The 26,012-nt window shown below is 38.0% G+C and overlaps 1 protein-coding gene across 6 annotated transcripts in view; it reads right to left on the bottom strand.

Annotated features, from left to right (window-relative positions):
* EPHA6 (EPH receptor A6) overlaps positions 1 to 26,012 on the bottom strand; it is a 363,966-nt gene that overhangs the window by 54,663 nt on the left and 283,291 nt on the right. For 4 of the 6 annotated variants that reach the window (XR_004420696.1, XM_033085021.1, XM_033085032.1 and 1 more), the window contains 2 exons: positions 19,380 to 19,502; positions 7,297 to 7,358 (listed from right to left, as the gene is read on the bottom strand). Coding sequence is in view for 5 of the 6 variants with exons in the window: in XM_033085021.1 (XP_032940912.1) it covers positions 7,297 to 7,358; positions 19,380 to 19,502 (185 nt within the window). In the remaining variant the exon portion in view is untranslated. The remainder of the gene's footprint in view (positions 1 to 7,296; positions 7,359 to 19,379; positions 19,503 to 26,012) is intronic. The other 2 variants (XM_033085038.1, XM_033085052.1) reach the window with 1 other exon arrangement.

Below are 26,012 nucleotides of genomic sequence, written 5' to 3'. Positions count from 1 at the left end.
TTGCCATTCTCTCCGCCCTTCTTTCAAGTTTTTTTTTTTGGGCTTCTGCCTTGACACAAATAGTTAAAGCTTTTTATCTTTCCTGTTAGAGAAATGACAGACTTGCTAACATACCAGCTGCAGTTTTATTCTGCCCTCCTTCTCCTTCTGTATATTTATCAGAATCCTCTACTGCATCTGTTCTCCTCTCTTTTCTCAGGCTTGGTTTTATATTTTTGAACTGCCAGCCTTGCAGTTGGACCAACTACACTTTTACTGTCAGCAGAAGAGTCTTTTCTCAATCAAGTCTCTTTGTAATCACTTCTGTATCAGTTTCCATGCCAGCTTTACCCCCTTACAATCTATAAACTCTTCTTTTTCAATACATCATCAATTTTTTTGATGTAAGCTGATCAGGATACAGACTATGAGCTATATTTAACCTTTGGAAAATTCAGCTAGGATGATGAAATTATAGTAGGTAGAATCTGACCTCATATTTTCAGCATTTTTTAAGTCCCCAGGTACCATCCTTTGGCAACTTTCCACTGTCTTGTTTCATTCATTTGGTGTATAAGGAAATAAAATGCTCATATGATTGATAGGATAGTTGTCACCCAGGGCTTTATTCTGATTCCCATAGCTTAGATTTGAAATATTTTTTGATAGGATTCCCACAGGGCTGTTAAGGGTGCTAATCAATACTGGCAGCAATTCAGATCTCAGGGGACTCACCACATTTATCCTATCATCCCATTAAATTTTAATCAAGCTTTGATGGCTTTGCTAAATAAACTTTTCTCAACAGCTGGGTATAGATGCAATATCTTAGCAGTTGCTCTTGCATTTATGCAGCCCTTAAAAATGCCCTGAAAAAAAGATTTTTATTCAGCTACAGCTTGCTTTTGAGACCTTTATGTAAGTGAAATATTCTCCTCATGTTACAGACCTTTCAAGAGCTCTAACATATAATGGGCTGCTGAAGAGGTTCAGTTACTCTAGGGAAGGAAGTAGAATATCCAGAGTTTCTCTCATTGCATTTTGCCCTCCCGGTTTCAGCTCCAGTGCCCACTTTAGTGCTTTTCAACAAGTCTGTGGAATTTTTCTTCTTCAGAAAGTTTTTTCCATTTCACTCCCCAGTAATCTTTTGGAGGTGTAGCCACTGGATTTTTCTGTATTGTTTCTGGAGTTCCATCTATTCCAATAATCCCCTTCCTTATGTGCCAAATGAGTCAGAACACTCTTAGGCCTTTATCCTCTGTGCAGGATTTGCTACAGGTCTAAGTATTTTACAGCAGATTATTTAGATCTCATTTTAGATGGAGAACAGCACTGAAAATGGTGTGTCTGTGTCTAACTTAGATCATATTCACCACTGACTTCCTACTGGTCACTGGGTGAAAGATGCAATTTTTGTTATGCATTTCTTGTTACAGTTTTACTGTGCAAAGGAAATGGTAGAACTTTGTCAAGATAAATCTTCCAAAATTCAAGTTGCAGCTTGGTATTTTTTGGAAGTATAACTCATGCTTCAAACTATCATGTATGTCACACTAAAGTTTATATTTTTGATACTAAATGAGGTCAGTTGCTAATTTCTTCTTCGTTCAACTGTTGACAGAGTTCCATGCAGACTTAATTATTATTAATAGATTCCATAATTCAACTAAATATAATTACTTCAGATCGTTTTAAATGCTAAAGAGTGATCCTACAGAGAGTGCAGAACAGCCCTACCCCACACTCTTTTCCATCCAAATTCCATTCTCTCCACACAGGATGTAGCCAAAACAGCAGAAATTTCACGAAGACCATATTTCTCTGGCTGCTCACAAGCATCTCATGTGAGACTTTTAAAGCTTTACTGAAGCCAAAGTTTACAGGATCAGCTGCTTCACCCACAGCCACAAAGCCTGAGCCCTGCTACAAAAGGAAACCAGATCTGTGTGACAGAATCTGCTCTTGACAAATCCATGTTGGCTCACACTTATCTCACTGTTATCTTTGAGATGTTTGGACTTTGTTTGATAATTTGTTCCAGAAATCTTACAGCAGTTGACATTAAGCTGACTGGGCTGTAATTTCTTGGCTTCTTTTTTCCTCTCTTCTAAAAGACATTCAAAATCCCTTCATTTAAAAGACACTGGCTCTGTTCTGATCTTCTGATTTCTCATTCTCTACAAATTCAAAGTCCACAGTAACTTTCAATTATTTTTACCTTTAAATACAAGACTGTTTATAATAAATTTCTTGTTGCTCAGTACTAAGAATATCTATGGTATCTAATAGCTAAGTAAGAATATCTACATATCAAAAATGCCCAGCATTTCTAAATGTACTTCCCCTAGCAGCATCAGAAATGATGTTTTATACATCATTTAGGAGGATAAAACTGCTTGAGAGCAAATGCTGTCTCTGTAGCATCAGTGACAGCTTCTCAGAGCAATTTTGGATCACTTAAATACATGCTGCTTACAATTCCATTATTAAGGGAAAGCATTCTTTCAAATTCACTTTCTAATTGCTCAATCTGATTTTAGTTTTTTTTTAAAAAAAAAAAAAAAATTTTTTTCCAGGTTTCCAGTGCAGATTTTCTCTTTTACAGACTGATTTTTGAAAGCAAAATGCCATCTTCATCCTGCCAGGAGAGAAATGTGCTTCCAATAAATTGAAGTGCACATGAATGCTGTGTGGGAAAGCAAAAGAAGGAATATTAGTTATGAGTTCCAATGGTGTTGCTTCTGTAATAACAGGAACCATTAAACTTAGGAAAGGACATCTGTTTTTTTTTCCCACAGCTTACTCTGTCTGGTGAGGCAATGTTAGATGGATACACAACACACACTTTACAACACTGTTCTGTAGAATTTGCTGCAAGTGTTCATTTTTGTCTTCTCTCCCTTTCTCCCCACACTTGCTAAATGTGTCTGCCACAGCATCCGAACTGTAGCTGAAAAAGGGGCGAGTGTGATGGCAAAGCTGCTCTGAGAATACTTCATAATGATTACTGCAAGAAAGAGCAATATATCACAATATTTTCTCCATCTAGTAACACTTATGTTAGCCTCTGCTAGGCCAGCCTCAAGGGATTCAAACTGGAAGCTGAATTCCAGGGTTTCATTTGCTGTGCAGTCTGTTGCAGTTGGTGCTCTAAGGCAATTAAGTATTTTTGTTATAAACTCTTCAAAAGGAAAAAAGTATGTGTGGCAGCATTTTCACCCACTATATTGCTTATATATAAATCTAACTCTTTTTTCCACAAGTATTATAATTTTATGAAGGGAACAGAAATATATCAGCACTAGCTTTTCAGCAGGAAAAGGAGAATTACAATGGCAAATAGTAACAATGAAGAAAGCAAGGTGATGCTGTGATTAGCCCAGGTAAATACATCCCTTCCTTTTACAGCTCTGAGATTCACAAAACTGGGGAAGACTGGAGCATCTTTCAAACCTAAACACTGCTGTGTATTCAGCACACCTTGGACACTGAGCAGGAACAAAGCTCTGGTAGCCTGCAGCTGCAGAAAAATACTGGGGAAAACAATCAGTATTCTGGTGACATTCTTTGGTTCATTTTATGTGATTCTGTGCAGCCAACCACAAACCTCCTCCAAAAGGCAGCTTCCAGGCATGCTCCTTTTCTGTGTTTAAATCCATGCCCACACTGCCTGATGCATCAGGAGGAGAGCACAGACCACAGAGCTCTCCAGGAATCATTCTCCCCAAGAAGCCATCTCACCTCTTAACCACCCTGTTCCTCTCCATGTGATGATAAATCCAATTATTTTAGCCAAGAATGACCCCTTAAATGGAGCTGGGAAAGCACAATGGAGCAGATTTGAATATCCCCATGAATCTGTGAGGGAAAGGCTTAGAGAGGGCTGAGGGGGGGACGGTGTGTTGGGGTGAAAAAACCAACCTCGGGGAAAGGACTTTTGTAGGAATTACTGCAATCATCTCATAGGCTTGGGTCCAACAGCCATCTCCAGCCCACAGCAGGGCAAACTGCCAAGCTGCTTGCTGAAAAGGTTTTGTGGGTTTTCAGCTTTTTTTCTCTAGTTTGTGGTTGTTATGCATCTCTCCCGCTTGTTTTTCTTGTTGTCTCTTGTCCAGCCTGTATCCACAAGCCCAAGCAAACACATCTGACTGCAACCACCCCATCTAATCACTAACATCTTTCTATCAATAGAGAGCTTCCTTTTCAACCCTTCTTGCCTTTATTATTTGCCTCATTTGCCTGCAGAATAAGTGATTGCTGAGATCTCCACGACACAGGCAGGTGACTAAAGCATAAAGACAATGTGTGCCACCCAAAGCCTGTGTGAAAGTGCTAAAAGGAAATTTTACCTGGGTCTCCCCAGTTCCCAAGGGTTAGCCACTTTCTTTCCAAGCACAGATTTCCTCTATCTGGAAGCTGTTGGTGTAATGCTGAAAGAGCCCCTGAGGAAATACTTAGCTGGAAACCCACATCCTTTTTCAGAGCAATCTCTCCAAGTGTTACCAGAAATTCAGCCACATTGAACCTCATTTCTGGTCAGACAACTGTTTCATTGATGGCAAATTTCAGGTATACTTTTGTGGGATGATTGACCTACATGTCTCAATTTTATATGATAAAAAACTCCCAGACAACACTACAAAAAATTAAGTTTCATCTTTTGTAAATGAGTTTTACATAATTGCAAAAATAATGCAGTATTTCTGAGAAATTTCAGTGTCAAGTGTATCCAGCAATTTAGGATGTCTGATGATGCACAATCACTGAAATTAATTACCATCATCTTACAAAATTGGAGCTAATTAGCTGATGCCTTCTCACTAGAATATCTCTGAAGCAGCTTCATATTGCAAATCCATGCCAATATTATTTTACACAAAAGCTCAAAGTTAGCAGGCAACATACAGGATACCTTGTGGGGTGGGGAAGACATAATTCAGCTGAGCTTGCTGTTAAATCCGTAAAATAAATAGCAGGAAGTGGACACTGCTATCTGTAAAGCAAGGAAGTAAAGGCTTTTTAGATTTTAGGGGTGAAAGATTAAAGGATGGAGGGAGGGTTCTGATTCTTGGCACAACCTGTAGTGCCATGAAAGCAGATATCTCACCATGGCTCTGAGGAAGGTGATGGCAAATGAAATTCTTCCTCTAGATCACCCTCACATGGTTCATCACAGAATCTCACTTGGAATTTGTACCATTTTTGCAGGCTTTTGGAGAAAGACAGATGGAGGGATGTGCTGGGGAATTTTTGCCAGTTGTGGTGGATGGGGAAATACTTCTTATGGTAAGAAATGGACCTTTTTCCCCTTTGTGTAAAAACACTTTGCACTGGAACCATTGATTCCTTTAAATAATAAGACAGACTATGTGATAAGCTCTTCCAAATCCCACAACATTTGTTATAGTCACTGAACGCCTTTCATTAGGATTGCCAAAGATAAAGCCTCTCTGCTTCTTTGTATCTTCACAAAAGCTTTTAAAAATGTGGACTTATATCTGCAGGAAACAACTATTATTAATGAAGCAGCTGGATTTCTTTTTAAATAGGTTACTTTGCAGCCATTTGCTCTGCTAATTATAAACAGAAATGCTGACATATATCTACAGTGCTTTGGGATGTTGAATATTATCTAAAGCCCATTTTTAAAGCATTTTAGAAGAATAACCCATATCTGAAGTGTGAATTGAAGCTGTAAAATAATATACATGAAAAACAGCTGCAGAAATTATTAGCTCACATTTCCCCCCAGCAGTTCTCCTTCCAAATATATCCGATGCAATGTGAGAAGCATTGCTCCACAGTAACATCATAATTCTGCTGATGCCACTTTCTATTAAAGTATCCTAATAAGAAGTAACTGTTCTGATAAATGAATGCATGTGAAATAAACCTGGAATATAGATATCACACCAAAGCAGTTCAGAGAAAGGTAATTCTCTTTCATGAATTATTTCAGGACTTGGGTCTATTCTCTTCTATGAAATTCTCCGCACACACACACATGCACAGAACAATGTTTCAGGCCCAGATGAATCTTCCTGGGGCACTACTGGAAAATTACAGAGGAAATGGAAAATAAAAAATTATTTGGGAGAGTATTTGGGAGAGTATTGGGTATTTGGGAGAGTCAGCGAGGACGACAGGAAAGAAATGTCAGATTAAAATTACTAAGGACTAACCAAAACCAAAAGGTAAAGAGAATCTGGAGGTGTCTGACAATGGCTCTGCTGTACTCCCAGGCTGTGTCCCTTGCTCCCCATGCTCTTCTATTGTGGCTTCCCCTCTTCCCAACAAGCACTGCCTGCATGACTTCTCCCCTCTCATGTAAATCTTTCTGTAGTGTTGGCTGCTTTTCCCTCCTGCTTATTGAATTTTTTTTTTTTTTCTCTAACCAGTTCCTTCTTCCTGCTACCAAAGAAGAGCCTTCAATCACCATCACCAAGATTTTCACACCAATATTTCCACAGCTCCCTGTTGAACATCTCTCCTTTGGAATACTCTTTCAAACAAGTTCCCAAACCCACAGCCCCTGACTTTCCACAAGCCCAGATTTACCACTCTGCAGGATGGAAATGGCAAGGCAGAGGGCTACTGAGAGCTGGAGATTACTTTTTAAGACAAATCTGAAATACTTGAGATTAAAATTATTCACACAGGTCAGTGGGTGTCTGGAGCATTTCCAGGGGTCCTGTTAAAAAGGAGACTATTTTAGGATAAGTATAGCTCACAGGGGGGCATCACACTTTCCTTTTACATTTCCAAAAAGAATCAAATACAATTTTGCCAGCACATTACTGACATTTTCTATTGCCCTTCTTTAATGTTTACTAAGGACCTTTGGGGGTTAATTAATGTCAGGACAATTCACCCATGAACTGTTTTCTAATTCAATTTGTTAAATGCAAGGAGCCATAAATATTATAAATCAATTACTGAGTATATTGTACGCTTCACCACCCAAAAATATCACAACAGAGTATTTTTGAAGGTGATTGAGAAAAATGAACCACTTCCATAAGGCCAGGAATTTATGCTTTTCTTTCACAAAAACACAATATGAAATACATTTTGCTAAATACAGGAACTACTTTTGTAGGAAAAAATAAATTATATTCTGAAGTTTAAATCTTCCTTTTTTCCAACCGTGCTGTAATATATTACTGCACCTCAGAAACATACCCTGGGGAAAAGGCTTCTATTCTTCCCTAAAAATCCATGAATAACATTATGTAGAAATTAATTTGTGATAAATGATTTAAAATCTTAACCTAGAATGGTTTCTGATTCAAATGTCATCAGAAAATGGAACCTCACCCGCAGGAAGGAGTCAAGGGATCCGTTCTCCATGTATTCAACTACAATCATTACTGGTCTGCCTGCAAAACACCAAAGAGACACATTAGGATTATGGACAAATTATAGGGCTTTTACAATTCTAGTTGTTCAGGGGTAGCTGAATATATAAAATATATATAATATATATATATATATATATAATTTATATAACAGTAGTTGAATATATAAAGTATTCCCAAAGTTCTAATTTATATCACAAACACAATTCAGTGTTACTCCCCAAGAATTATTTTGTATGCTTTTTTTTATTGTTGTTGTTTGGTTGTTTTTTTTTTTTCTTAATGGATTAGCTGAATGCACATAACTCACTTTGGTGTATTCTCCTTTAAAAATGATCAAAGAAGAACCTGCTACATCCAAATAGCAAAACTTGCTGTGTAATATTTTGGAATGTATCTGAATTAAGGCAAAACCCAAATATCCATAAGCCATGTCCAAGGGTCATAATTTTCCTCTCAAAGAAAAATATCTCAGTGACTTAGGAACAGAGGAGAGAGATAGAATGAGGTGCCACAAAAAAAGCTCTCCTAGATATGCTGTGTGCACTGGGTGTGTATAATCCAGCAAAACTCTGAATTCATATGTTTGTAAATAGCCAAAATATACTCAAATCAATGTTTTGCTCAACCAGCACAGTCCCAGGGTGGCACCATATCCAAATTGAAGCAGAACAAGACATTACATTTATTTCTTGAAAGGATATTCAAATCTGAAGATACATTTTTGAAGTGTGCACTTAACCACCAGCTCACTGATGGTACCCTTGTTAAAAAACAAGTGCTTGACAGGAGAGGGGCAACCAGGCAGCACAGCAATTCTTAGAATTATTAATATCACAAAGCAGCCATTCTATTAAAAAAAAATTAATGAAGAAGAATAAGATTAGGAAGGAGGTGAAAGGTCTTAAAATGCAGATTTTCTTTTGCTGGGAATGCCCATCTCTTTTGGGGTTTGTGGGAAACCAGAGCTATGCCAAGTGGTGACACTGTGAGTTCACCATTTCACTTCCTCAACTGCACACTAGCTGGGCCAATATTTTTCAAGCCCTAAAGAAGACTCTGTCATCACTTTTTTTCCTCTTCTGCTCAAATTGTTTGTGATTTTTTTGGATGAGGGGATGAGAAACAAACACAGTGCTCAGGCTGATGAAGTGTAGATGACATTTTGATTGTTCCAGCACAACTGTCCACTTCTGTTCACTTTGCTTCTTAGTGGAAATGTTAATTAAACTGTCCACAATGTACAACAGGCCACAGCCAGGTATTTCTCCTGAGCTGTTACAGTTAACCCTCAATCTAAAAAAATGAATGATCCACTTTTGTGTTTGCTCCAGAGTTTTGGGTTCCTGGTGATGCCCACTCACAGAGCTTAGTCTGGTCTTTCTGTAGCTCCTGTCAGTATTCCCTCATTTCCTCTAATAAAATTTATGATTATTCTGTATTGACTCTCATGTGCACATCTTCAAAGAATAAAACACTTCATAGTGTTGTCACAATACTACAATGTTTTTGTGTGTGAAAATTCCCAGATGCCTTGATAGTCTTTTTGGATAGCCCTTGGAAGTGTGAAGAATAACCAGCTTTTTTTTTTTTTAACTGAATGTTTAGTCTCAGCTGCTGATGTGCATCTGCACCCATTGGTTATACCCTGCTTCTGCATTTTAAACTTAGAAGATACATCACTTTTAAGCTCCTAGAGATCAGAGCACTTTAAAAATTCATGTTTCTTTTAGTTCGGATTGCTAATGATGACTGGTTGTACAGCCCACTCTCTTTAGTTTCAAGCACATGAATGCCCCAGATTCCCTTACCTTTATCATTTCCTTACTGTCACAGGGCTGACACCTCCACAGGAAAGGAAAATCCTATAATCTAGAGAAGCAAACAAACTGCAGCCTGATGCTAGACAATCTTACACTGTGCAAAACCCTCTCGAGCAAGTAGTAATTTCTGAATTGATGCAGACAATAGCATTTTTAAATAAATAGGAGTGTAAAGCTGGCTTTCAGATGGCATATTTGGTCAGGTAAAAGTTACCCAGAAATTTCTCTTTCTGGGTGAAGCAACAACTGAAACACCTGTACAGAAAATTTGCATTTGGAGGGAAGGACAAATGGAGCTTTGAGACAGCATCCCTGGTTTCCTGTGGGCAATCCTTTGGCACTCTACACTTTCCAGAAGCTGTAATGTTCTCTAGAGGTTCACAGGCTCACATTTCAGCTTTCATGCTCCTTAGATTCATATCCTTCAACAAAAATTGTTTTCATACTTGCTAAATAGAGCTATTAACTCTTCTACATTCTCTCACAAAATATTCCTCCCTCTAAAAAAACCCACCTGTACTTCCTTTTGCTCAGACCCTATGCTCCTAGGTTAAAGTAACTATGAAACATATTTATATGCATTAATCTGTGGGTTTAAAGAAGAGATTTTGTTTCTTTTTTTTTCACTGAACAATGAAGTTTTAAACCACTCAACTTGAATGACTTGAAATGACATGCCTTAACACAAAACCAGGTCTTCCAAGTGACAGCACAGGAATGACACTAAATACACCAAAAAAAAGCAGCACTTTCCTTCTAACAGGTGCTGTATATCAGAAAATCAGCATACAATCAATAAATTTAGTCACTTAGGCTGATAGCTTCCCAGTGACTCAGCCTGTATCACTTGCCATGCAAACGAAATTTCAAATAAAATTGAGGTGAGATTGTGTCAAGACACCACAATGAAAACAAACCTGGCTCCATCACTTGATTATCTCAAACAAAAATCTTTAATCTCGGCACAAACCCAAATTCTCAAATAATCTGGTCTTTAATGTGACAGCACTTGATAAAAGCCACCTGGTTTTGGCTGCAAGTTTAAAGTATCACTAGGGCTATTTATGTATTCCAAGCCAGACTGTGACAGGGACATTTTTAGTCAGCACAGTATTTGTCTTTGGAGCACCTGTGGATTAAAAATGTCTCAGCTGTTGTTAGGGTGGCTTGAAGATGCAGTAAAAATCTCTGGTACACAGTAGAATCCAGTGGGAACTTTTGCCATCAAAGTGGCAAGGCTGGCTCTATGGCCAGCATGTTATCCTTTCTAGAGTAGTGCAGTTTGAGTCCAGAAAATCTTGTATGTGCTGGACCCATGTACCAACACAAAATATTGCTTTAGTTTTAAAGAGGGCTACAAAACTGACACTTTAAAGTAATACTGGGAGATTTCTAAACTAGTGTAGTGCTTGCATCTAAATAAATTTTTTAAAAGCCCATTACTTAGATTACAAAAATTCACATTGTTCTCATGGTACTGAGAATTCTTCATCCTCAAAACAAGAACAGGAATGAATAGATGGAAGTCTCTGAGACAGAGAAGCAAGCTTTGATTATTTTATCAAGGGGTAGGCGAATGCAATGCTGGAAGGCATGGAATTATTTTCTGTATTTATACTTGACACACACACTGATACCATCCTCACATCCTCTGTTCTCAGAATTTTTGTGAAAGAATAAATATTCCCATCCCAGACACGTGTGGGATAGTGTCTAAAGCAGTTTTCCCTCCTTGCATGTGGAGTAACTGTGGCTCTGGGAGATTTCAGAAATTTCCAGAGTTCGAGCATCTCAAACTGAACACTGGGGCTTGGAACGATGCAGGAAAAGGACAGTAATTCAATTTATCACAGCTGAGATGAATCTATAGAAGGTGCAGGGGCTGTTCACTGTTTTGAGGCAACTCCCACCCTGTGACAAGAGGCTGACTGGTTTTGACAACTTTCCCTAAAAAAGTTATTTGGAGTTCTCCCACTCCACTGTGCTGCACTGCCACTCAAACAAAACCAGTGAAAATGACAAACAACCTGTATTGATATCATGCCACCTCAGAATATGCTGCAATTTTCTATTTTCCATTGATCAATCTGCTTGACATTTTTTTAATAAGCAGGAATGCTAAAAAAGAAAAAAACCACCTGCCATACATTGCCAAATTATGTAAAATACCGATTAAATCTAAAATTCACATTGTATATATTTTTGGTTCTCTGTTTTCTTTCTACAACACGAGATTTTGATAGCATACAATTTAATTGAGTGCCAGAGTGATGAATAAGGAGGAGAATCTGAAGTGTCATATCAATGACAAAATATTCAGCTTGTTGTCTCCCGGTGTCATTTTAAATAATGCACCAAAGCCTTCTTTAATGAATGTTTTATGTAAGATTAATCCTCCAAAAATAATAGTTAGCACATGTTCTTTTTCTACAGACTTATAATGACATCTCTAATACCAATTATGGGGATAGATTTGTTAACATAAACACATAATACTCATTATTTCACTAAAAACAGCACAGGTTGGCACCTGTTCCCTGGCTCATATTAGAAAATATTGCTCCACCACTTCTGCACATCAGAATCCACGTGGCTCAGGAAATCACCACCCTATCAGGCATCTCTTCATCCCAAAGCCATGTTCTGCTGTTGGTTGCCCAGGGATTCATCTCCTGCTAAAGCCAGAGAGATAAGACAGCCCCAAAGCCAGGGGCACAGTGAGGGCTGTGCCTTCCACACTCCCACAGCACTCAGAGCCCTCCCAGGGAAACCCAGGGGATGCTCAGACCTTGGGAGGCACCCCTGGAGCTCACTCTGCTCCATTCATTGCACACTCCTTCAAACCAGAGCCCCTGCAGCTGCTTCACTCCTGCCACGACTAAAAATGCATTTGTATGCACCAGAAGGGAATTAATTTCAGTGAATAAAAAGCATTTTTCCATAATACAAGACAGGTAGAGGAAAAAAAAAAGAAAGAAAACTAAAGATTATGAAAAAAAGCAATTAAAATAATTCTGCCACTTTGCATTTTTGGTTTTGCATTGTTAGTCCACATCAATTCACATGAAGCCAGTGTGAGTTTTACTGCAAGCCACCACACTTGAATTATTGACTCACATGACAGAAGGCTCCTGACCAAGTCCTGTGTCCAAGCAGCCTCAAAAAATAGAAGTTGCAGTTCCAAACTCCTTTTTGAGAGTTTAGAAGCCAGAGTTTGCAAACAGGATGGGATAACATATTTACATCCTGCTGCCATAGGAAACACATAGATATAACCTATTTATCTTGTTGCTAGAGCACTTTGGATTTTCTCATGTCTGTACACCAAATATCATTAGTTAAGTTAGTTTAGTCAGGGGAAGATACTTCTGCAAAATCAATTAGTAACCATTCAAACCCCATGAATGACCATAAGATACTGTTTGAATGTTGGTAAGGTGTGGCCACACAGCTGTCACTGCTACCTGAAGATTTATTGTATCCCCATAATCTGAAAACACTTCATAACATAAACCTGTTCTCTGAGCTGTTTTTCTGCAATTATACATAAAATGTTTTCCAGCTTACTAACCTGTGACCCACTGGCAAGAATTATGCCTGTGGGTGTGTTTTGGAAGCCAGAAAAGTCTGTATATATATTTATAAAATACCTTCTCAAACCTTCTGGCCCTCCCCTTGTGTTGCAGGCAGCACTGCCAGTGGCTCTCCTGGTTCCTCACATGACAAAGGGAGAAAATGCTTTGGACAACAGAAATTTGAGCAGTCCTGCTGCTCCTGCAAACCCTAATCCACATCAATCCTCCCTTGTGCCTACAGAAGATATTCTGGAAGATTCTGAGGAAAGGAAAGTGGAACTGTAAAGAGAAAGCAGCTATGTTATTCCCTTTATTTATTTTCTGATCCTTATCTTTCCATGAGAGAAGCAAATGGAATGCAGGATAGAGTAAAACCAGAAGAAATAGGTTTTTTTGTCACTGCTTGGGGGTTGGGTAAGTGAGAGAGAAATAATGGCTAAAATTATATTATAGAAATATGAAAACTGGTACATTTGCTTTAGCACTGAAGCAAAGAATAAGAGAAAAAAATCATAACAGATAATGCATTCTGTTCAGATTCAGTTTAAGAGAGATACTTTTTCCCAGTTGGATTAACCAAAACAATTCACTGTGGTTATTTTATAACTGAAATTCAGCAAATTCCACTTAATCTAATGCCACCTCAGCCTGCAGCTCCTCAGAGCTCATACCAATGCACATCCTCCTGTGAAAAGAGCAAGGGATGTTCTTTGGTTCAGAATTAAACCACAGAGTCTGACTGCAGCAATGATCCCTTGCTCTGCTGACCCCAGAGTACGTAAAGGAATTTAAACAATGTGAAATCTGTGCACTGGGGGCTTCTGCAATTCACATTCAGCCTGCCACGACTCACAACAAGTTCTTAGGGAACACAAGAAGCAAATCCTACTTAATCTCTGTTATGAATTTACCTATTATCATAGGGGCATTATATTTGGAAGCTGTAACCTACAATGCAAATTTGAAAAGGAGGAAAATAAAAAAAAAAAATAGAGAGTATACATAAGGTTACAATGAAACAGGATTTTGTGCTATAATAAGCAAAATTATGTGGTTAAGGCATTATTTCAATCCTATTCTAAAATGTCATTTGTTGTTTATTCAATATTATGCTTAACTGAGAAGTTTATAAGATTGTGACATGGCTTTAGGATATCCTAAATTTTCCATTTACTATTTGAGCTGTTTTGCCCCATTTCCCTTTAGTCCACATAAAGATTAAACACTCGAGGTACCACTGAGCTATAAAAAACTCATGATCCACCACTCTTCCTTTATGAGCAAGGCATCATTTCTCATGTGCAGAAGTTGTGGAGGTCACACATCAACACTCCTGAATGTTCTGAAACCCACAAAGGAACCTTTGGTTGTAATGTGTGGGCAGCTAAATCCAAAATTAAGAAAACAAAACATCACGAGTCAGGGCTCCAAAGAACACATGATGCCCTGGACCTAACACTGTGATATTTTTGTGATCTCCTGGGGTTTTTCATCATCTATCTTTGAGGGTTTTTACCTTCAGAACACTGTCAAAATTATTTCCCACACCCAGTGTTTGAGCCTGGGAATGCTACTTCAGCAAGCTGAATTTGATAAAGGCACACTGGCTTCCTACCTAAAACAGACTAAAACTATTTAACCATTATTTAAGTCAGCTGTTTCTCCTGCGTCCCATCTCACAAAAATGAACCAGTTCTGATTATACCTTATGTTTTACCACTGGTAAAAAAGGGAGTTCAGTTCTCCCTTAATCTTGAAACAAAGAAAATCTGTGTGCATCTCATTTACAAATATATTTCTGTGTGTATCTATCGGCTCCTCCTGCTCTCCCCTTCATATCTTTCTGCTTCTTAGTGAGGAACAGCAACTTGCTTCAGCTAACATGCTTGTAACAATATATTTCCACATTTTATGTTGCCAGATTTTAAAAATATGCAATAGTAGTGTATATGATGTAAAAATGACCACATATGCAGCTACTTTTTTCTGAACTTCTAGGATTGAAATGTTTGGAATTGTTTACCATGACTACCTGAGCATGAAATGAGAGATTTAGCAAGGGTGAACAATAAAAACCTCATTTTAACATGTCCTACACTCAGAGCTTTATCCCAGTTTTACAGCTCAATCTTAACCCTAAATGATGAGCACAAAATATGGTTTTGGGTTTTTTTCCCCCAGTATTAATGCTACTTGCTGCTCATCCTTATTCTGGTTCTGAAGTACTCCCTGTCTGCCTAAAGGAAAAGTCCATCTACATTTGAATTTCTGTTCTCAGAAAATACATGCCATTATATATTAGTTAAAGGGTTTACAAGCTGAACATTGCAGTGGAACAGCACTGAGGCTGGAGAGAATAACCTGGAAGAGCCATTTTTGGCCCAGGTATCCCAGGAAATGCAAAGGCAATAAAAGAATCAATTTGTTAGTCACTGGGAAAGGATTGGCAATTTTCATTTAACAATAAATATAGAAGGTGCTGGAATTCAGAGTAAAGAAAAATGCATTACTGGGGGGAAAAGAAGTTACTTTTCTCATTATTGGAGTACTATAATCATAGTTGAATTCACTATGTACAATTGTTCCTCGATGGTTCTTGTTGAGTAATTTTGTTCAATAAGGGTCTGTCAATACAATTTGCTTTCAAATGTCAGTTTATACAATATCAAGAATAATGGGCTCACTCAGGTGCACTTGGAAATTGTAATAAAATATTAATTTTGGGCAAAAGAAAACTGATAATCATCTAGTTTAGTACTCCACAATTATGCCTGGTTTTTTTTGAGGAGCTCTGTGGAATAAATGTGAACATTGTAATGTGTGAATAACTAGGCAGTAAAACACTGAAGAGGGGATATCCTCTGCAGAATGTGCTTTTTGTGGAAGAGGAGCCCAGGACAGCAGTGAGAAAACCATCCTAGATCACTTCCAGTTTCTGGAAAGTAAATGCAGATTCACAAAGGTGGGTTGTTTCATCAAGCCAAATTTGTTTGTTTCTGTGTTTCCTACAATGTCAAGAGCTAGTTAGCCCTCACCAATTAAGTGGCAGGAAATACCTGATGGTAAAAAGTCACATCAGGATATTGTCACTGAAGCTTCAGAGACACTCTGTGAGCGGAGCAGTGGTCCAGCTGCTGACCACGTGGGGAGATGATGCTCACAGAGAGGAGTTCATGGCAAGAATGGTTTTGATGGTTCTCCCACCTCCTGTTAATGCAATTTGAATGCTGGACAGTCTGAAGGAAAGGTTTGGCTAACAGAACCTTGCCATGGTTGCTCATAGCCTTGCACCATCTCTAGTTATTGCTGACACAAAAACTCAGTGAAGGAGTTTAGCTTGAAAGGAACAGTAGGAGAGGTATTTGTTTCCCTCTTTTATTTCCCAGCTCAGCAAGCTGAGCAATCTCTGCCTCTTCAAAGACAGCAGCCTGTAACTTCTGCCAGGCAGCAACAAACCCTTCACAGTCACTTCAGTGAGGAGTTGCAAGAGGAGAGGGTTGAGAGTTTCCCCAAAGTGGAGCAAAGAACTGTTTGAGTTTGGAAGAGCTGGAATGGGAAGAGAGAGATGCAGCTCTGGTAATTTATAATTTGGGTTTTTACAACGTGTGTGTGTGTCATGAAAGAAGCTTCCACAGCTTGTACCAATGTCAGTATGATGAGGAGTGTAAATGCTAAGTGCTTTAAGAGTTCTATTTAATATATGCAAGGCTATCACTTGAGAAAAAGAACTTATTGCTCATGTGAATCCATCTGTCACTGCAGACCTACACCAGCTAAGTCATGTCAATTTGTACTGCTAACAGGTGGAATAACAAGGGATGAAGTAATTTGTGATATAAATGATAGCTAAATAAAAAGGGCTTGTTTTTGCAAGAATCCAGGATAAATTTTGCAGGCCTGCTTAGAGTTTTGCTTCTGGTGAAACTGCTGTACAGCAGTGACAGACTTTTGATGTAACTATCAAATATAAGCACTATTGCATTAGAAGTTATGTCTAGCTTAAAAAACACCTACATTCGAGACAATCTATTTATGCAGAAAGATGTAATGCCTCATCCCAGCAGCATAAATTAATCTTTAAGTTGGCTAAATGAGGATACCTTTTACATAGGAGAATCTCTGCACAGTGCAAAAACTGAATTACACAAACCTGAACATCAGCTGTCAATGCAATGGTAAAAGAAACACATTCCTCTCAACTAATGAGATTAAAGTAGAAAGGGAAAAAAGGAAACCAACAGCTGCATGGCCCTGCCAAGCAGCTTTCTAGACACTTATTTATAGCAGGCTTTCTAGTTTAGTTCTGTGTTTCATTAAAACATCTGTGGTGAATTTTGTAGAAAAAAGATCTAAAAGTATTTTTTCTTTAGTACATTTAGTACATTTCTTTTAGTACATTTAGTATTTGGAAGGAAATCTGCCACTTAGCTTGAGTTAAAGGTTTTGGTAAATAAAAAGCATCTCATTGTTTTTCTTCCCAATGACCCTAATAGCAGAATAATGCTGGCATTTTAAGTCTCCCATGTAGTTAAATTAACTGAAAACTTAACCATAACCAATCTTTGAAACAATTGGGTTATAATTCTGCAGTTATTAAATGTTAAGTACCTCTGTTAAGGCTTCTGAGAGCTAAAGTCCAACCCAAGCCCAAACATCCCCACTGAATCATGCACAACAAGAGAGTCAGTCCAGTGTAGCACTACCTTGTCAAGAATTGTTTTCATTTTTTTTTTCTTTTTTTTTTTAAGTGTGGGATGTTTTTTTTCTCATAGGTAAAGCCAAGCTGCTTTTAGCAGTTTAGAAATGGAAAGGGCATCCCCTGGTCATCTCTGATACAAAAAGAGGCAATTCAGAATTTGTAGCATGCTTAATGTAAATGTAAATACGATGAAGTAAAAAAGGAAGAGTTAAATAGCAGCGCTACAGGTAAGACTGTTGAGATGGAACTGTTAGCAGCAATTTCTGACCTGCACTTCACAGCTTCATGCCACCTGAGCCCCCACATGCATTCTTTCTCAAAGGAACACATCTCATCCATAGATTTTCACAGTTCTTTGCCTTTAAACTACCTGAAAAATCTTCCCTTTCTCTGGGGTTGCTGCTTTGCTCACTTTTTTTTGTTGCTTTTGACATGATCAAACAACATTTATCTCCATTAAGTTGCAAGTATATCTGTTACACATCATGCAGTTGCATTTCCATTTTTTCCCCATTTTCAATGTTTCATCAGATTGAATCAGAACTATTAGTAAAAGACATTTACTAGCAAGGCATTATGAACGAGTTTCATTAAACAACCCATGTTTATGAGTTCTAAGTCCAGAAGATCAAAATCTTTACAACCACTCAGAAAACAACAGTCCTGATGATCTTACAAAATTCATTTGTAGGTAGGGAGGTAGTTCATGAATTTGAGGCCATTTGTAATTTAACACAATCAGTGGGATGCTCTGCACTGTGTTCATAACATTGAATTTTATGAGGCCTGCAGCATTTCAACAGTTTACAGGGACCAGACTGCCACAATACATAAGGGCTATTAAGCACTATGAGATATTCCATGGAGAAAAAATATGGAAGGTATTTCCCAAACTGTTGACACAAGAAACTCAGTCACAAGAAAAGAGATCAAAGCTGCTGAGATGCTTCTATTCAAAGAAAGCAAATTAAGAAATAATAGCACTTGAAATAAAAAGAAAAGTAAGAATCATCTGAAAACTAGAATTAGTGCAGTAGATAAAATGGGGCACAAAGAAGTACAATAGTTTCTTTTGTATAGCAAGTCAATAACATTATGTAATTTTCCAATTTTCTCCCTCTTTTTACCAGATTTTTTATTTATTTCAAGAAAAACTTTTAAGTAACACTACAGATAACACAGAATGTCCAGAAAAGATACCAGCCTGACATTAGCCCATGCACAGATCCATTTTTACACAGAAATATGTAATTTGGAAAAGAACATTGATTCAGTTTTAACTATAGTTATATGTATTTATTCTTCATTTATTACTTTGGATGGAAGATGGTGTTTAATGGCTCCAGGAGACAATGGATAACACAAGTAGCCTGTCTTGGAAAGGATGCCTCTAACCTGTCCTCACTCATTTAAAGAGAATTACAGGAGTTCAAACCATGGGAAAAGTTAAAAAAAAAGAAAAAAGGCATTTTCATGAGATACAACTTGCAGCTACCAAAGCACACAAAGATATCCAACACCAAACGAACACATAATAAAGTTCTCCCTGTCCAAACTTGCTTTGCTTCCATGTTTTAGCAAATGAACATAAATTTTTAGGAAAGAGTCACAGAGTCACACAAATGCTGAGATTTTACAGTGGCATGTTTAAAGTTCTCCTTATTTGGTGCACATGGACATACTTCATGAAATGGATGATTATTTAGGTTGGCCACTTAACTGCAGACCAATTTCTCAGGAATTCTCCATCACATTAACTCAGGAAAATAGCTCATTCCCAATTACTGTCTTTTCTATTTCCTTTTGGTTTGGCTTTTTATTGGAAAGCAAATCTGCTCTCCCTGTCTAACACCAAATTTTATTTCCCTGAGATGAGTGGAGAGATGGGGCAGAGAGTGAAGGAAAAAAAATAAATTGATGTGTGGGAAGAGGCTGGAATACCTACCAGAGGAAATGCTGGGGGGTAAAGATCCACCCCCTGCCACTGGATGTGAGGCCAGGATGCTATTTAAAAATCCCGCCCTCAGGAATCTCGAAAGAGACTTCACCCCAATGGTCGGGAAGGATCCTTTCAAAGAAATAAAAATGATCATTAATCAAATGACTTGTTCACTGCCTGCCAAAAGAAGTTGACTGTTTAAAGAAAGAACAACCAAATCTCTGCAGAGTTAACAGTGGTTTCACGGGAACAGATCTCATGAAAAGCAGCTAAAAGCTTTTGTTTGCTTTTTAACCAAGTCATACAACACACAGCTTTAACCAGAAAAAGATTTTCTGCACAGCTTGCAAATGGAGAATTCCAGCTCTTCTAGGAGCAATAGAAAAATTTGGTGTTTCAACAGCAAATTGCACCTGTAGGATATTCATAATGCATCCCAAGTGACTCCACCATAGAGGCACATTACAATTTTATGTTGAATCAAAGACAGAGCAGCAGAGGTGGGGCTATGAACCAGAATTTGCAGCTAAAACACTGAATACAGAGTTTCTGTCACACCTCCCAACAACTGTCAATATATTGATACAGGCAAAAAGCAAGAATAAGGACGATGCCTAAAGATTTTTAGCTTTTTCATATATTTTTCATGTAATTGTAACGTTTTGATTTTAGGCAATGTGGGCATGGACTCTTTCTGCTTTGCTCTCACCAAAAGCTCAACACATTTTATGCTTTCAATATAATAAACTCCACATTCTTCTCATGGCCTACATGTACAGCTTTATACCTGGAAACAATGATTATCTCATCCAGCTCTTTTAAAACAAATATTTGTGACACATCCACTGCAGTGGTGACAAATGAAGATGCCTTAGCATTTGATTCACTGTTTCAGCTTTCAGCATTTGTACAGAGATCTGCAGATATCATTTCAACTGCCTCATGTCAGTGCTCAGTGAGTGCCAGCATCAAAGCTGTATCTGAAATGACAGCTCTTCATATCTCACTTAAAAGCACAGGGTCAAGATTCCCCCACCTGGCAATAAATCTGAACTGACAATCAGAATAATCTGGGTATTTTTGAAAGTGCATCAAGTAAACATATATCCAAGAAGTTAGGCAATGGCAAGTTTTTTTTCTTCACCTTGCAGGTACTTCATATCTGTCCTTTTAAGAGACAGAAAGCATCTTGATCTTTATACACAATGAGAAAAATAAATGGCCCTCAACAGTTGGGATTTTTTTTCCCACTAATAAAAATACAGTGAGGAAAATTTTCTCTCAAAACACACATGCACTTGTTGAATTTAAAGTAGCCTAAGAGAGCTTTGAGGGTTTTTTATTTTTTATTTTCAAGCATGATTTCTAATATCTCCCCTCAGTCCATCTGTCCTTTAAATTTGTTGCTGCAGTCTGTGGAAAAAGAATTCACTTAATTGGTGATCTAGATGCAGTACTTTTATATCTGATGGCTAAAGGTAAATTTTCCCTCTGAACACTCAACAAAAGTCTTTGGCACTCCTATGAAAGTGTTACCAAATTCCATGGCTTTCACTTTAAAACATCTGAAGAAGTGATCCTGGACAGACAGTACAGAATGCAATACATAGAAATTCAATTTTAAAATGGAAATTTTTCCGTTAACTCCAAGATGTTTGGTACTAAACAGCATCTTAAAACATAAAGGCTACATAATGAGCATATGAAGACTTCCCAAATAGAACATTGCTCCTCTGTTTCAAAATATGAATTATACCAACCATAAAGTACAGCATATGTACAGGCCTTCAGAAAAGCCATGACATTTTCCTCTATTCAAATGCTGTTAAATGGCAAATAACTCCAGTTTCCTAACAGTCTTACAATAAGTTACTTTGTTATAGAAAGTAATGAAGATGAACCCAAATTTATTTCACTTATTGTGCATATTCAGAAATAAAAAAAACAAGGAGCAGTAAATTTAAGAGCAAGCAAACCTGTGAATGCTAAGAACTAGAGGGCTAAAATAACTGAGACTTTATAAACAGCAGATAACTAAAATAATACATATAAATAACATTTTTCTCTCACACTCAAAAGTCAGGGTAAATGGTTTGTGTCCTTTGAGATGCTCTAAAATATCTGAGACATTCCCAGGTGAGTGGCAGACATTACACGATCAGCAGGAGATTTACACTCTGAAAGAGGCAGCAAGAGGCAAAGCAGCAGTTGGATATTCAAGAGTAGGCACTGGGTGTCATTTTAGGCAACTGAATCCCATCCAGTCTCCTGTCACCTCAGAAATGTCTCTGGCTAAGCAGAACTCAGAGTTACAGGAACAAGACCTCACTCAGTCTCTTCTAGAAAAGTCCACAAACACCTTCTGAAAATCACAAGGTTGGTAACATTCAGACCAGACCAGTATCCATCAACAAAAAAAATGCAGACAAAGGAGAGATTAAAAGTTCATTCATCTTAAAACATGCATGGCTCTAAATTAAAATACCACCCCAGGATGAAGTTTTTTCAGCCCCAGGTGTGCTTCTTTCATCATGTGCACAATTTGAAAAGGGTTTGGGACTTGATTACCTTATTTTATATTGGGAAGATGATAATCACTGCAAATAAAGCAAATTAATTCTTGTTAAGCCACATCAATCACCACCAGATGGACAGAGCTTTGATAAGAGCTTTGGGCATTTGCAGTAGTTAGGAAGTTACACAAATATTTACTTTGCATAAACATTCATGAAGCATTTGAATGAATTACACAGAATCACAGAATGTGAAAGGTTGGCAGGGACCCCTGGAGTCAGCTAGTTAACCAGATTTTTTGAGAAATTATGCCATTCTGCCAGTCCACCTCATACAGAGACTCGTGCTTCCACCACTTCTGTTGTTTTCTGCAAAAATTAACACTAGTTTTTGCCATGGATGCACTCACACTAATGGGAAAAATCTTTCACTACAAGAGTCTAAACTGGGAAAAGGAGACAAGAATATTAAGCCATGACTCCTCAGTGCCCTCAAATGCAGCTTACAGTGTGGATTTATTGAGGAGAAAACCCCAACCTCTCCCTGCCCCACAGTTACACCCCATGAACACTGTGTCACCTCATCATGGGAAACCACACTGGTTCAGTATTAGTTGGAAAAGTGTGTTGAAACTGTAGAAACACACGGCAGCACTCAGAAAAGCTGACAGTTCATGAAGTATCCACCACTTTCTGAGCCCTGTGATACCAGTTTATAACTCAGTGTAAATTCTTCTGTTTCACAATAATTACAGCTAAGTGCCTGAGCTCAGAGGCAGTGGGGGAGTGCTGAATCAATTAGCCTGCCTTCCACCTTCAGCTGCTGCTCCTGGGGGAATATCATCCCACAAATTGTGGAATTTGATAGGGAATCACTGGTACAGCATCCTAAACTGGCATGGGTTTAGCAGGATATTATCCCACTGAGCAGAAGGGCAGGAGAAGGTGGCTGGGCAAAGGAAATCCATATGCTTAGATCAGCTCCAGAGCACAGACATTAATCCACACCCATTTATTGGCACTGCAGGGTCACAGCATGGCCAGCCAGCAGGAATAGCCACTGCTCCCAGCCCATATCCCATGGCCTTGCACCAGCCACAAAACTCTGCTCTGTTCTTTGTCACTGCTGGCTTTCCTTATTTATTCAATGTTTAATGCAGGTGGAACTGACCTTTTCATGTGCTGTGTACTTCTGAGCATCTAACAGCTACAAATTCAAGAACAGCTCCATGGCCACCTAATTAAACAATCTGGATTGAGAAACTCCACAGAGGACCCAATTTGCCTTCTTCTGTTTGTTTTTACAAGCACCATCTCTTTGTTGGTACCAGCAAAAGAAGTCTTTAGTCTGTTCATCCTTTCCCACAGATTTGCTTTGGAAAAAAAAAAAAAAACAGGAAAAATGCATGGGTGGTGTATTATTTGCTATTTGTTTCTAGATAGTCAGTTCTCCTGATGCTTTCCATGCAGGGATTGTTAAAACCCAGCTAAGACAAAGTTCCCAGGATCTCTGCAGATGAAGGCTTTGGGGAAGTGAGGGCTGTAAGGAGCTTTTGCATTCAGTTTGGCAGGAAGCAGTTGGCTGTTCACTCCAAACTGCATTTTCATGCAGGGTGGGCTCAACATTTAGTAAGAAAATACTGGAGGACAGACTACAGAAAGTTTTCCTGTTTCTGCATAGGGGAATTATCTGATTTTATCACTTAAAGTCTGAGAGAAGACTTCTCTTATGAGCACTTCCAATTCTAAAATAAAACCTGTTTTATATTGTTACTTATGTTTCCTTGGGGAAGTTAAAAGAAGGGTTGGAGCATTTTTTCCCAAAATTATTTGAAATATATCCATTATGGAAACTACTAAAAGCTAGTTGACTTTTCTCTCACATGATTTTATTGATTTATCCTTCCTAGACCACCAGGAATGGCACATTACTTCATAATCTTTTATGAGAGAACAGATGTTAGGTTTTTATAAGGAATGGCTTTATAAAACTTTGAAATCATGATGTCAGATTACAATTTTTAGAGCACTCAAAAGGCTTGAATTGCAATGGAGAAAAAAATCAGAAGCAGGGAAAAAATTTATCCCTGATGAATTTGTTGGATCATGTTTTCACTACATTTAGAAGACAAACTTTTTTCAATGCAATAATCTGGAGATTTAGAATATGCTATTTATTTTAGAGCTTTTTTTTTAAATGAAAGCAAAGGCTGATAGATTGGTATACCTAATTTCTTACACAAATAATTCATATGTCTTAGAAAAATCTAATTTTCAAGACCACTAAAGAGTATTTTTCAATAGACATCACAAAATATTAGGGCATAACAGGAATTGACAAAAATTGCTGTGCTTCACCCCTGCTGAAATCACAGATCACAGAATGGCTGAGGTTGGAAAGGACCTTTGGAGGCCACCAAGTCCAAGTGAATCATGTGAGGATTTCCACTTGCAAATAACACAGTGAAACTCCTGAAGGCTGAATTCTGCTCTAGGGTACCTAAACCAGTAAAACCAAACCTGCATTGTGCTGTGCAGAGGGAAATTTCTACTCCCAGGTTCAACAGCAGATTTTCAAAGGGGTGGTCCCACTTTGTTTCCCCAGACTGTAGCTGACATTACACCCACAAATAATTGTGTCACCCCCCACAATGAACTTTCAAGAACTCATAGGGTCCTTTGGCTGCTTTTCCTGATGTCTGTATTATTTATTTCCATGCTTTTTGGGTTTGCTCTTCAGCTAGATTTTAACACTGAATTTCCTTCAGTTCACTGGTTTGGAAATAATGAAGCATTCCTATGCTTTGGCTTCATTTCTGGGGAATAGATCCTTCTAGTCCAGCTCTTGGGGAATATATTTTCAAAGTCCTGATTTTCTATATCAAGTTCCCTAATTTCTGCTCCAGATTTAAATTGACAGGGTCTGTTTGGAAACATGAAGAAGACAAACACGAGGCAGGACAAAGCTGCTGTTCCAATCTCCATCCCTGATGAGTTTAACCTTGAGATCCTCGTGAAAGGCAAAGCTTCCCTACAAACCTGCACTCTCATTTCTTCAGTGGCAGATGGGAATAAATCCAGAGGTAGGAATATTTACACAGAATGAGACTATTTAAGAAAACCCCAATTATAACAACTTCTGGCTTTACTTATGACTTCTCTGGGACAAAAAGCAAATGCTGAAAGAAGCTTACAGTTCCTAAGGAGGAACTGATGTAAGTTACAGAATATTTGGGGAGAATATTAACATCTAATTTAATTTCCCTTGCTGCTTCTAGACAAACAGGTGATTTCAGGGGGAAAAATGAGGGAATTGCTTGAAAAGAGTTCTACAAACACTACAGGCATTTATTTTGTGATGTGTTAAATGTCAATGCACACTGAAGTTCTGGTTGCTGGAAGATTGGTGTGACAACATTAATATGATTAAGGCTTTTAACAGCAATAACAACTGCTATATGGAATTACCTTTGCAGTCTTAATGGAACAGAAGTGGAAATACTGAGCTTCTATGGGATAAAACTGTGTATGCTTAAGCTGTCTACTAAATAAGTATTTTTAGTCCCTGCTAAATTGAAAAGAGCTTTAGCACAATGCTAAATAAGAACCTGAAATCTTTGTGTTCATAGAGGTGTAGGATACCCAGGACACTGCTACAAGCACTGTGTGCTATACATTTGGATTTCATTACCATTCATTATTAGCTGAAAATATTTTAAAATTTCAGTTTTCTAGACAAAAGAAAACCAAGCCTGCAGTATCAGCCAAAACCTTTGTGATTCATTTTGTATACATCATTATTTCAGGGAATTATGAATCCATTAATAATTAGCTGAATTATCTTTTCATCACCCACTTTTTGTTATTTTGGAATAAAAAAATCTAAGTATTCCTATAATTTGGAATTCTTGGTCCTTTAAGACAGGAAACTGCCATGTGAAATGTTGATGGGGTAAATGGGATGGTTAAGAAGTTCCAAGGCCTTTTAAATTTTCAGCTACCCATTTATATGGTATTTCCATAAAAACAGAGATTTGGTTTTAATTTTGTACTTCATGCTTAGAAATTGCAGTAGGTTTTAATTTAATGAGTGAAATAGCTTTTCATGGGTGACACCTGAAGATGA

This window comes from Catharus ustulatus, chromosome 2 (genome assembly GCF_009819885.2).
Source record: "Catharus ustulatus isolate bCatUst1 chromosome 2, bCatUst1.pri.v2, whole genome shotgun sequence".
In the NCBI taxonomy this organism is placed as follows: domain Eukaryota; kingdom Metazoa; phylum Chordata; class Aves; order Passeriformes; family Turdidae; genus Catharus; species Catharus ustulatus.
The sequence above is the reverse complement of the archived record's forward strand: the minus strand, read 5'-3'. Positions and strand labels throughout refer to the sequence as shown.